The following is a 13,653-nucleotide window of genomic DNA, read 5'->3' as shown; positions in this document are numbered from 1 at the left end:
ATTCATTTTTTAAGATTAAGGCACTCATATATGTTATATACAAGCAACAACACGAAACAAAGAATGAATAGTAAAAAGAAAATTATAAATAAAAGATTTACTAAAGAAAAACCCCTAAAAACAAATCTTGAAGAGACTGTAAACATATAATTTAAAATTACCCTCCATTAATAGAGTGCCAAGTCTGATTCACAACGGTACCCTTAAAAGCTCTGAATGATTAATTATGAACTTATAAATTATATTTTGTTTTGGAAAACTGTTTATTTTCATTCGTGATATCTTTGCAAAAGTGACTTAACTTGGGCATTTTCTGCTTCGGAAACCCTGTACAATGTACAGTGTACAGTGTACATTGTACACCTCGTAATAACTTTATCCTTGCCTTTTATCTGTTGTACCTTTATTGTGTAGGATATCACCATTTTTCAATTCTAAAAGGTGGAAAACTATAAAATTTTATTCTTTGTCTTTGCAACCTAAGTCCGCAATCCCCTTTAACCGAGAACCCCCAATTGGAACATTAAACTTTTAGCTACACAAATATTGATATTTTTTATTCATCCTTTAGATGAGACGAAGGTTCAAAGAGTACCGCTGTGAATCGGACATGAAACCCTCTAACCGGAGAGTCAATTGAAATTAGTCAAACCGTCTCTTTGCAAGTTCAAACTTCAAAGAGAAGAGTTAGTATACTTTGGAGCTTATTTCCTCATATTTGTGAAACAGGTTTTATGGAAAACGCTGGAGGAAAAATACACTCTTTCAAAATTCAAAACAGAATTTTCTTTAAAAACGTAAACATAGTCTTAAAGGGACAGTAAACTTAAAAAATCACAAACATAAACACTGTAAAGTTTGATTAATGGTTAAAGAGTCCGTAAAGTAAAATTCTTGTCTTAAAGAATAAAGTAAGTTTGGAAATAAATTTTGCACGCGTAATATTACAGTCTTTTGTCATAGCTATTTCATGCTATGTAGAAAAACTATCTATATATAAATTTGGCTTGACTGTTTGTCTGTTTGTATCCAATAAACGTCAAAACGGCTGAACCGATCGGGCCCAAATTTTAAGTGGCACCTCGCGTTATCCCAGGGAAAGTTTATGAATGATAGAAATTTAAAAATTTGTGTTTAAAAGTTTATTATTTTATATCCGCGAATTTTAGTATGTTTACAAAAAGAACATGTACACAATTGAAATAGATAATGGGCGCGAAGCGCCACAAAAGCCTAGTTGCAAATAAATCTATAATTTTTATTTCTAAAAGTTGTTAGTTAATCGTTGAAAAATACTAACAATCCACCACCGGTTATATTAGATATAATGTAAACAATAAATATGTAACTTTTCTTTTCCTTTCCTTTTCTATCCTTTTCCTTTATTTTTAGAATTTGGGCAAAATATTCCCTCAACCTCTATTTTTGAAGGTTTAAAATATTTTCTTCTACTTAATTTTGTATGTTTTTGTTTTATATCTTTAATAGATCATTACTTATACTTACGTACTTCCTTAAACATAAATACAAAGAAAATAGAATATAGATTAAAGAGGAATTTACTAGAAAAAAGTGTTAAACGGCCATTTTGTTATACTGTTTCCATACTGCAGGTGTNATGTCTTGTCTAGGAAATATCCTATATGTCTATGTGAAGCCCTGTCTATGATATGTCTTGTCTAGGAAATATCCTATATGTTTATGTGAAGCCTTGTCTATGATATGTCCTGTCTAGGAAATATCCCATATGTCTATGCGAAGCCCTGTCTATGATATGTCTTGTTTAGGAAATATCCCATATGTCTATATGAAGCCCTGTCTATGATATGTCTTGTCTAGGAAATATCCTATATTTAGGACACTTACTATAAAATTTCCGAATACCGAAAATTCAAATGTAATTTATTTTCGTAATCATAGATTTTCCTGAAAAATTATTATTGAGCAAATATAAATAGAAAATAAAAAGGTATTTCTTCCGTTGCAAATCTATTTTGACATTTCAAAAGCTTGGAAACAAATATACAGACATTCTTTTATTTATCAAACTAGGTTCAGACTGCAAACTGCAAAATCAGAGTAAGAGCTCTTTTTCAAACCAAAAGAAACCAAATTTAAGTAAAGAAATAATCTCTTAAAACTAACACCTTAAACCTAATAATAAAAATATTTATTAATAATGCAATAAAATGTTCAAAACAGTATAAAATTAAATGTATGTACAGAGATTTCACTTCCTGAAAAAATCTTCGGATAAATAAGTTTTTAATATTTTTTTTTTTGAAGGTTTAGAACACTGTAAACTCCAGTTTATTTCAAGGACATGTTGAGTTTAATAATATATTTAATAAAAAAATAATATTTGCATCTAAATGACCTATACGAATATACAATATGTAAAATACACTGAAAGAAAAAAGTCAGTATAAGGTTTCAATAATTCAGTGTCTAAAATTCATGCATCTTAAATTTACAATTTTCTTTGAAGGTTTAAAAGTTTTATAAGAAAAATTCCTACTCTTGGCATACATCATTCAAAACCCGTGACAATACAATTTTAGATGAAAAAAGTATTACATGCATAGGTATACGGTATGTACAAAAATCTATTCATCGTAATTTAATTTAAATTTTAATATTTGATTAAAATTTATGTTTCAATAGATCCTTTCTTAAAACTTTTAAATTTGTAAGCAATAAAAATTTTTCGTTGAATTTAATTTTCTAAATATTTATCGGTCTTATTTATGAATGTGATATAAACTTATGATTTGATAAAAAATTTAACAAGTCTACAGCTGCTGGAAGCCAAGAATTAGTTCGCAGAAAAGGGACTGTTAACGGAATTTCACTTGATCCTCAATATATAGAGTACACCTGAAATACTTATATAAGCATCAAAGAGGAAGATATCTTCGTATTTCTATCTGAAAAAGTGTCCAATTCTAACAATTTCTTTCTTTCTCTCCTACTGAATTTATCCGCAAGTCACTTACAGAGAACCCCCAGGCCCAAGATAAAAATAATCTGAATAACGAGAGAAGAAAGGGATAACTCCCTCAGTTTAGTCAAGATATCAGGTGCACGTTAACCTAATATAAACTGCACGTAATATTCACGGGCAGCTGTAGTACATTTGAATTTCCAAGCCGGGTCAACCTTTCCGGTCCCAGTTTGTACTCTATCGCCCGGACATTGGGTAAATAAAGCAAACACTCAAAAGGACTAGCCGGTTGCAACAAGGTTGACGCGGTCAGACTTTAGGTTGAATTTACTTTTACTAAAGGGTCAGAGGTGCGTGCCTAGTTTGCAGTGAAGAATCGTTTGAAATTACGTGTACAGTCCCTTTAAAGTAAGTCTATTTATTTTACTAAAAATGACTGTCTAAACGTAGAACGAATATCTGAGAAATATTTGGATCTTATATTGCTTAAAAACTTCTTCCAAAGGCATGCACCCTTTGAATTTTGTTGTAGAAATTCGACCAATCAGATTTCAAAAACAAAACTTCTGTCGGCCAATGAGAGATCGCAAAAAAATACGTCAGCTGTTTTCCACGGATAGGGCTTAATCGCATCAAATTTTAGATTCCGCCCTGTGTTTCTGCTAGAGCCATAACAAAATTGATTTCAATAATTATGCAATGATGAACCACCAGTTGTGAAAATTAATTTAATCGAACCTAAAACAATTTTTTTCCATTTGTTTTGATTTTTAACTAAAGCTTATAAACTTATTATGTAAAAAAAATAAAAATAGCTCTAATTTATCTCACCAAATATCCAGATTGCACATTGCTAAAAAATAATTGGGAATGCAGGTTAAAAATAAATGCCTGTAACAGACATTGCACAAGCCAAGAGCAGACCATGTTATATATTGAATGTTGCAAGTAATGCAGAAATACAAAGTTATTCAGAATTTAAAATTTTTTTCTAGTTTCAAAGTGAAAATCACTTTTTATTTATGCGTTCAAACTGTGATTAATTTATTAAGATTTTGTTAAAAAATTTAAAAAGTTCTCCGTTTTAGAATTATCACATAAATGCGGGAATTTTATCAAAGTATGAAAAAAATAATTTCCCGAAAAGTTTGCTGAAAACAGTTTGTGGAATTTCGGTGACTTTTCAAAAATATTTTTGAAAGTGTAATATATCCTTTATAGGAGAATAAACATGTTTGATTGCAGTGTGTAAATGCAACTTGAGATGTAAAACTGTCCAAAAAACTGGTTTATGCATCAGGTTGTAAACAGAATATAAACACAGAAAAACAAATATTTTCAAAACAGACAGTGTCGCAGCATCAAAGAAATCTAGAATATGAATACAAATAGCAAAGTTTTTATCGCGTCAGAATAGGATATTTTAAAGGATTTTTTTTTCTTTAACTGGACTGAAAATTGTAATGTTCGAGCTAACAATTCTATGCACCGACAAAAAATGTGTAATATATTTAATTAATCTGTAATATATTTAGTTAATCTGTAATATTTTAGTTAATCTGTAATATATTTAGGTAAACTGTAATATATTTAGTTAATCTGTAATATATTTAGCTAATCTGTAATATATTTAGTTAATCTGTACTATATTTAGTTAATCTGTAATATATTTAGTTAATCTGTAATATATTTAATTAATCTGTAATATATTTAGTTAATCTGTAATATATTTAGTTAATATGTAATATATTTAGTTAATCTGCTGTATATTTAGTTAAACTGTGATATATTTAGTTAATCAGAGCTGAAAACTTTAGAATGGTGGATATCAACAATCTCATAATTTCATAAATTTCGAGATTAAATATTACAGTAACTCTGCATGATTTTAAACTTCAGATTAATTATTCGACGGGATATCTGGATATTTCATTCTAAAGTTTTCAGCTCTGTACTATGTTTAGTTAGTCTGCAATATATTTATTTAATCTGTAATATATTTATTTACTTAATCTGTGATATATTTAGTTAAACTGTAATATATTTACTTAATCTGTGATATATTTATTTAATCTGTGACATATGTAGTTAATCTGTGATATATTTAGTTAATCTGTAATATATTTAGTTAATCTGTAATATATTTAGATAAGCTGTATTATGTTCAGATATTCTGTAGATCATATGTTCAGTTATATACCACTGTAATATATATTTCAGCAGTTTTGAAGTTTGCAGGCTAAATCAAGTATCTAAGTATGGGACTGACAGACCCAAGGTTGCATAATAAGGTTGCTTACTCTTAATGCGCTCCAATGTACGGAAAATTTCGTTTCCTCACGGTGGACTAGGCCAGTAGGGTAGGTCAAATAGGCCTAGGGTACTGTAAAAAGTCTGAACGCGCCATAGATGAGTTTCCCAATCAAGATTTGAGGCGTTATAGTCAAAGGGTTTCCTGAGGTATGATCGGACATACAAACAAACAAACAGAGATTACTAATTAATATAAATAAATGTAGAAATATATTTATTTAAACTTCGTTTACGAATCCCTAGTTTCCCAATACTCAACTATCCGTCATATCAAACAAAATATTGATTTTGTATTTATTTAAAATATTCCACAGAAAGGGGAAATGCGGGAATATGAAAACATAAATCTGCAATGCATTGAGTACTGCATCTAGTTCTTAACAATGTATAGATTTACTCCATATCAACACTAAGACATATATATATATATATATATATATATACATAAATATTTATATCCAACTTTATGATGAGCTGTGTTGGCGGATTTCTTTAGCAGAAACATTGAAGTTAATAAAAAGAATACATCCTTCTTAATCTTACGTCAGAAGCAGATTTATGCAGTGAGATTTTTGACTCGAGGGTCGCTAGAAAGTAGGCCTTAAATAATATAAAAATTATTAGGAAATTTATTAATGATAATTTTATTTTTAGAATAATAAAAAATGAATAAAATTAATCTGTCTCCAGCAGAAATAAAGGTAAACAAAATATATTTTTTTAAATGTTTTTTATTCAAATCTTTTAATAAATGTAATTTTTCTATCCAACTCCGTAAATGGAAAATATTCAGATATTAAGACACCGAAAGATATTTAAGTAAATAAGATTGAAAATTAATCAAAATAATATCTCACAATTAAGAAAACATAAAACATAATCGTCTCTAAAATATCAATTCCAATGTTTGTTTAGCAATTAAAATTTTTTAATATTTATCTATTTATTCATGAATTAAAATCTTCACAAAATTTGATTTTAATTGAAACAGTAATTCAAAACTTTAGTCCTAATTTCTAATTAGTCTTTTTATAATTCCTAATTTTCTCATTTTAATTCCTAATTTTACTTTATAATTCCTAATTTTCTCTTTATAATTCCTAATTTTTTTTATAATTCCTAATTTTCTCTGTAGAATTCCTAATTTGTGTTCTTAATCAATATAACTATCTGAATCCAATATTTGTAAATATAACTATCTGAATCCAATATTTGTCAATATAACTAAAAACTAATCTAAAAAACAAGATTAAAAAAAAATTTGAATTTTTAGCCTATGATAGCCAGGATACTGAAGGGTTCCCTCAAAAAGCCTATTTGGTCGAGCTGTTTGGCCAGCTATAACTATCATATAAATATATGTATATTTAATAAATATAGTAATAAACCCCATATCTTGTAAACCTGAACCATACATGTATATATATATATATTATGTTTTGATCACTTGACCGTATTATCAGTCAGTTTAATCTTAATTATACATTATACCAAAATATAGTTAGTTAAATATGAAATCTGTTTTATTACGGTCAGACGTATTAGCTCTCGGTAAAGAGTATAGAGTTTGAGAGAGTTGTATCTGGATTGATACATACCTAAATACAGAGAGAGTCGAAGCTGGATTGATACATACCTAAATACAGAGAGAGTCGAAGCTGGATTGATACATACTTAAGAATACACAGAGAGTTGTATCTGAATTGATACAAACTTAAAAATACAGAGAGAGAGAGTTGTATCTGGATTGATACATACTTAAGAATACAGAGAGAGATACATACTAAAGAATACAGAGGGTAGTATCTGGATAAATACAAACTTAAAGAACTAAAGGCATTTGTTACATATATATGAGCGAAGAGCTGTATTATATAGAAGGTTATCGAATTACTCTCAACAATAAAATGTGGATATAATTTTATAATTCGTATTCAACCCTTTGAACCTGCAAACATCTCATCAGTTTTCTCCATGTGCAGAACAATGATAAAGCAAAACAGCTGTCATAAACATTTAAATGATTTCTAGACGACATTTCATGCGCTCTTGCTATGTATCCTTATATCTGAGATTGGCTGGCATATATTATGTATGGATGAGGATAGATATATGTAATTAAAAAGTTTGTAAAAAAGTAAACCTGGAGGAGAATGGAAGTTTCTTAATTTGTAAAGTTCAACCCAGAACTTCTTCATTATTTAAACGAATAAGAATAGTTTAAATAAATAATTTACATTCGCGGTCACTGTGCAAATTAAGTTTTTATTTTCTTTTGAAAATATCTTGTTTTTTCATTGGTAATATCATTGTGTATCCAACATGCTATAGATACAGTGCTCTCTACAATAAAGCAAAACAAAGATTAATTTTCCAATTTATTGCTGTACATATATATAAGATAGATAGATATTAATCTACTCAAACATCATGTATAGCGAGATTCTGAAATATATTCAATTTTTTTATTTTGAAGCTGATTCTTTAAATAGGATAGCCAGAAAGATAGATAGATATATAGATAGATAGATAGATAGATAGATAGATAGAAAGATAGATAAATAGATAGATGGACAGATAGATAGATGGACAGATAGATAGATAGATAGGTAGATATATAGATAATTAGATAGATAGATAGATAGATAGATAGATAGATAGATAGATAGATAGATAGATAGATAGATAGATAGATAGATAGATAGATAGATAGATAGATAGATAGATAGATAGATAGATAGATAGATAGATAGATAGATAGATAGATAGATAGATAGATAGATAGATAGATAGATAGATAGATAGATAGATAGATAGATAGATAGATAGATAGATAGATAGATAGATAGATAGATAGATAGATAGATAGATAGATAGATAGATAGATAGATAGATAGATAGATAGATAGATAGATAGATAGATAGATAGATAGATAGATAGATAGATAGATAGATAGATAGATAGATAGATAGATAGATAGATAGATAGATAGATAGATAGATAGATAGATAGATAGATAGATAGATAGATAGATAGATAGATAGATAGATAGATAGATAGATAGATAGATAGATAGATAGATAGATAGATAGATAGATAGATAGATAGATAGATAGATAGATAGATAGATAGATAGATAGATAGATAGATAGATAGATAGATAGATAGATAGATAGATAGATAGATAGATAGATAGATAGATAGATAGATAGATAGATAGATAGATAGATAGATAGATAGATAGATAGATAGATAGATAGATAGATAGATAGATAGATAGATAGATAGATAGATAGATAGATAGATAGATAGATAGATAGATAGATAGATAGATAGATAGATAGATAGATAGATAGATAGATAGATAGATAGATAGATAGATAGATAGATAGATAGATAGATAGATAGATAGATAGATAGATAGATAGATAGATAGATAGNTGTTGTTTATTATTGCAGGTATAATATAAGGAAAAGTATTTATCAAGTTCACAGTGATTAAAAGGTTACCAGCTCTCACGCCAAAATCTATGAGATGTTGGCCAATCACTTCAAAAAAAACTAGTTTGGCTAAAAAACTAAAGCTTTAAAGAAAAAACAAGTCTCAAACAAAAAAATTAAATTAAATATTTTAAAGATTAAAAAGTCAACTCAAGTTTGAAAATTCATGGCAGCCCGGATCTTTGTGATTTTGCGCATTAATTTTAATATTTTTTCATAATTTGAAGAATATTCACGAAAAGAGTGACATTTATTATTCACAAAATCTAAGTATTGACTGGTAATCTAGGAAATAATTCAGTGGTTTCCAAAACAAAGCCGAGCAAAAAAAACGCCCAAGATTGACTTCTTTGCGAATGGAAAAAAAAAGACTACAATAATTGATTCTTACGTATTGCTGAAACTGCAAAATTTTAATTACCTTTCTAATCTATTAATATTTACTTATTTTTCTAGTTTATTCCTGGACTAGAGACTGAGATTGATCTTCATTTAATCGGTAAATAGTTAAAAAATAAAATAAATAATAAAAAAATATAAAATTTTACCTTTTCATAAAACCTTATTTTCTAGTCATCCTGTTGAATTTTCAAATAGTTTTTATTCATATTTATCTAAAAATATTCAAATCAATCTTTTATGGATTTATTAACGTCTAAAAGGGACTAATGACCTTCATTAGTATTGCATGTCCGATTCACAATGGTACTTTTAAAATCTTTGTCTGATCCTGAATGAATGAGATATCCATTTTTTCTCGTTAAAAGCAAGGTACTTATGCAAGGAAAGTTATTTTCAGACGATTACGTATTTTTTGTACTGCAGTGAACTGCCTTTGGGCGGAAAAGTAAACACAAGACAGATGTCACAGCCTGACATGGAATCCATTTTCACAAAAATAATCTATGAAATATTCTGGTCATAGGAAACTGCTATGTGAATTTTCAAAATTATCAAAATTAAATGCTTTTAACCTCCTTGGATACTAAACGAACACTGATGCATCTATTCTTGTTTACAAATTCCGCCTAAAGAGAACTGGTTTCAATATGTACGCAGAGTACACGCGACCGCAATTAACTTTCCTTGCATTAGTTCCTTGGTTAAAAGTTGATATTTTTTATTGTGATTTATCTGCTTCAGAAACAATGGAGAAAATGAATAAATAAACATATATTTTTTTGAATCACAGAAAGAAAAATTTACTCCTCATTATTGATAGGGCAGATATTTCCCTTTTTACATGGAGATTTTGTTGAAATTACAAAAAAGTCCCTCAAATCTAGATTTTTACTTTTGTAAATGAAAATTTTAAAAAGTAGATTGTGCACAATAAAGTTGTAGATTTTGTCTTCCTGCAAATCATCAGATGTTGAAAAGTATAAAAGAATTTAGAAGAATTTCTTTTTCCTCTCGATTGATAAATTGAAAAAGATATCGTGCCAAAGCTGAGATAATAAATCAAATCCTAATCCTGAGCCAACAGTCTTTATGATGGAGTTAGAGAAATCCAATCTTAAGCACAGTTTTACTTCACTTAAGTTCAAATGATCTAATTGAGTTTGAGTTTATTTATATTAAACATTAGCCTCCGGACTTTAGATCTGAACTTTAAAGGCTAATTTTGCAACTTCTAGACAAGCTTGGCCTGACTGCCGACATACAAACAAAAGATAAAATCGAATAAGAAGATGCGTCATCAAGGAATTATTTTAAACTCTTCCATTTTTGTGCTTTACTCCACAGTGCATCTTATATAATATGGTTCGCTCTGTAGCTAGGGTTTGCAGTGAACGAAATGTTTTGCAAAAAAAATGCGAATATTTTCGTTGGCATTTCGCATACTTTTACGCGAAATTTCGCGAAAACGAATGAAGCGAAAAATGCATATATGAAGCGAAATTTCTCGAAAAAAATTCACAAAAATATTTTCGCGAAAATTTCCCATTTCGTGATTTTTTCCGAAATTTTCCCATTTTTTCGCGAAACAGATGGAAGCAAAATTTTGCGAATAAAGTCGCATTTTTCGCAAGCAAACGAAAAGCAAAAAATGCGAAAATTTTCGCAAAACATTTTTTTTTCGCGAAAAATGCGAAATTTTCGCGAAACGATTATTCCTTTTCCCTGCAAACCCTATCTGTAGCTCCCCGGCACCCCCCCCCCATATGCTTGTTATCATTTTGATATGTATTTTTATGTATGGTGACCCAACACATAAATTGTTAGATTTTTTAAAAGACTTTATTGAATATTTTTAGATGATTCAAACCTGCTAAAACTGGTTCAGTTTGTAAACAAGAAAAAACTGGTTTTACAGGTATTAACTTTTGCTGTTTAAATGCGAAAATAAATAACTTTTAAGGATCTGTATGACGTAATTGGAAAGTCCGATTCACTTTAAGATTTTAATCAAATTAAAGAAATAAAAACTTTAATGTTTTTAAATTTGTTAACAACTTTTAGGGTTGTAGTTTTATTTTGAAATTGTTTTTGATTTCAGACTAAATTATTTATCGAAAAACAAACCAGAGGGAGGTTAATAACCACCCGCTCGAAGAATTTCATCTCAAAAGACGTTAAAATTGTGTAAAAATTACAAATTTTACATAACCACGTGTTCCCTCGACCAATTTTGTCTAAAAAACATCCCTCGTTGCGATATGGATGTTTTGAAGTCAAATTTGGTCTTTGGAACCCTTGATAAAATAAAATTCTCTTAACTTTCCTGTAAAGTAGTTGTAAATGATTAAAACTACCCTAATTTCTGAATTTGCCAACTTACCCTTTAAGAATAAAGTTTTCTCTAACGTTATTCCACTATATTTATATTGAGTCGAAACATTTTGCAAGAAATACTTGGTATTGAATAAGTATGCAGTATAAAGTTTGCATTTTATGTTTCTTCACTCTCATACATCTTTACAGTTTCATGTTGCAACATCCCTTTCATACATCTTTACAGTTTACATGTTGCACCATCCCTTTCATACATCTTTACAGTTTCATGTTGCAACATGCCTTTCATACATCTTTACAGTTCCATGTTGCAACATCCCTTTCATACATCTTTACAGTTTCATGTTGCAACATGCCGTTCATTCATCTTGACAGTTTCATGTTGCAACATGCCGTTCATTCATCTTGACAGTTTACATGTTGCAACATCCCTTTCATACATCTTTAAAGTTTACATGTTGCAACATCCCTTTCATACATCTTTACAGTTCCATGTTGCAACATCCCTTTAATACATCTTTACAGTTTCATGGCACAACATCTACATAGCAAATAGATTATAAAGTACAATAGGTGGCAATAGAGAAATGGACCAATTATACACGACGTCTCAAGTGTCAAATATGACAAGGAAAACGAAATTTTCTCACATTCATTGACATGTTTCCAAGAATAAATATTATTGTGTAAAAAAAGAAAATAAAGAACACATAAAATTGAACTTATTTTACTGTAAGATAAGCACTTTAACCTAAAATTATCCCTTTTATTAATAATTTTGTTGGACACAAAAACTGGGCTGACAGTACTGAGAGTGTACAAATTCTACGTTTCCATCTATAATTGTACTAGAATCTATTTGCCCCATAGTATCGAATCAAGTGACTGTACTACCTGGGAACTGAAATTTTCCTCCCTTTTGTAAGAATATTAAGCAGCGTACAATTCCCGTAGTATATCTCGTACTGTACAATTCCCCTAGTATATCTCGTACATGTAAATACAAAATAAATAAACAGGTTAAGGAAATTGCAGAACAATGTCGTCAATTATAATTAAGCTTGAATAACGAGTAGTTTATTGTAAACTTTCATAAAATTATATTCTTTGCTTATAATGTTATAAATAATATGTTACATGTATATGAAACTTATTTTTAAGTAAACAATTAACAATTAACAAATGTACTCTCCTAGACTATACAAATACTGAGATTCTATGTACTGTATATACCTACAGTACACACATTCGGTTCGTTATTACTTACACGCACTCTTTTGGTACAGACACTGACACACATACATGACGTTTCCGCTCCCTGGAAATATCCCACAAGAGGTTAAACTTCTTTCTAAAATCAGAAACACTTCTGAGTAAATTCAGTTTTGAGCGATGGAAATACAGTGCAGGCTTTATACAAAGTTTTTATTGAATGTACAATAATTTTGAAAAAAAAACTTTTAATTGGATACTCAATCGTGTTAGGCCAGGTTGTCCTTGAAGTCTTACATTTTTCGGGTAACCCTGAATGAAAGCGATGCAAGATAGAAACTTCCATATCAATTCTAAAGATTAAGAGCCCAATTCAATTCGAGAAAAGATAATTCAATGGAATGAACTTCCATTTATAAAGAATTGGTATCGGAGAATTTTAATAGATTTCAGCTTCGTTTGAAGAAATTATAGAAAGCTCATCTCAAAAGTATTGCAGAAAACTTTTAAATAGACAAAGGATTTTAATCTAGTTTCCAAATCGACCCCCTCCCCCATTTCCATCCATTCTTTTATCAGAAAATTAAATCAAGGTTTAATGGGCATCGTTGTGAATCAACTTTTCGAATGGAGGATATCACTTGAAATATACGTTGATAATTCCTTTGACCATTTCTTTATCTCATCTTCTATTCATCCCCCCATTGGCCAACGTGTGGGGATTCCAAGCAATGATGACAGGATATTTCAAACCTATGAGAAGAATATTTCAAACCAATGATAAGACAGGATATTTCAAACCTATAAGAAGAATATTTCAAACCAATGATAAGACAGGATATTTCAAACCTATGAGAAGAACATTTCAAACCAATGATAAGACAGGATATTTCAAACCTATGAGAAGAATATTTCAAACCAATGATAAGACAGGATATTTCAAACC

The 13,653-nt window shown here is 29.2% G+C and overlaps 1 protein-coding gene across 2 annotated transcripts in view; it reads left to right on the top strand.

The window, feature by feature from the left end:
• The first annotated feature begins 5,675 nt into the window (after window positions 1-5,675).
• The window catches only part of LOC111706140 (uncharacterized), a 20,196-nt gene continuing 12,218 nt past the window's right edge, over window positions 5,676-13,653 (top strand). The window contains exons 1-4 of one of the 2 annotated variants that reach the window (XM_023478925.1): window positions 5,676-5,851; window positions 5,912-5,958; window positions 9,216-9,258; window positions 11,018-11,076. In XM_023478925.1, coding sequence (XP_023334693.1) covers window positions 5,923-5,958; window positions 9,216-9,258; window positions 11,018-11,076 — 138 coding nt within the window. In that variant the 5' untranslated portion in view covers window positions 5,676-5,851; window positions 5,912-5,922. The remainder of the gene's footprint in view (window positions 5,852-5,911; window positions 5,959-9,215; window positions 9,259-11,017; window positions 11,077-13,653) is intronic. The other variant, XM_023478924.1, reaches the window with a different exon arrangement.

This window comes from Eurytemora carolleeae, unplaced genomic scaffold (genome assembly GCF_000591075.1).
Source record: "Eurytemora carolleeae unplaced genomic scaffold, Eaff_2.0 scaffold223, whole genome shotgun sequence".
Taxonomy (NCBI): Eukaryota; Metazoa; Arthropoda; class Copepoda; order Calanoida; family Temoridae; genus Eurytemora; species Eurytemora carolleeae.
This window is presented reverse-complemented; position numbering and strand designations above follow the sequence as displayed.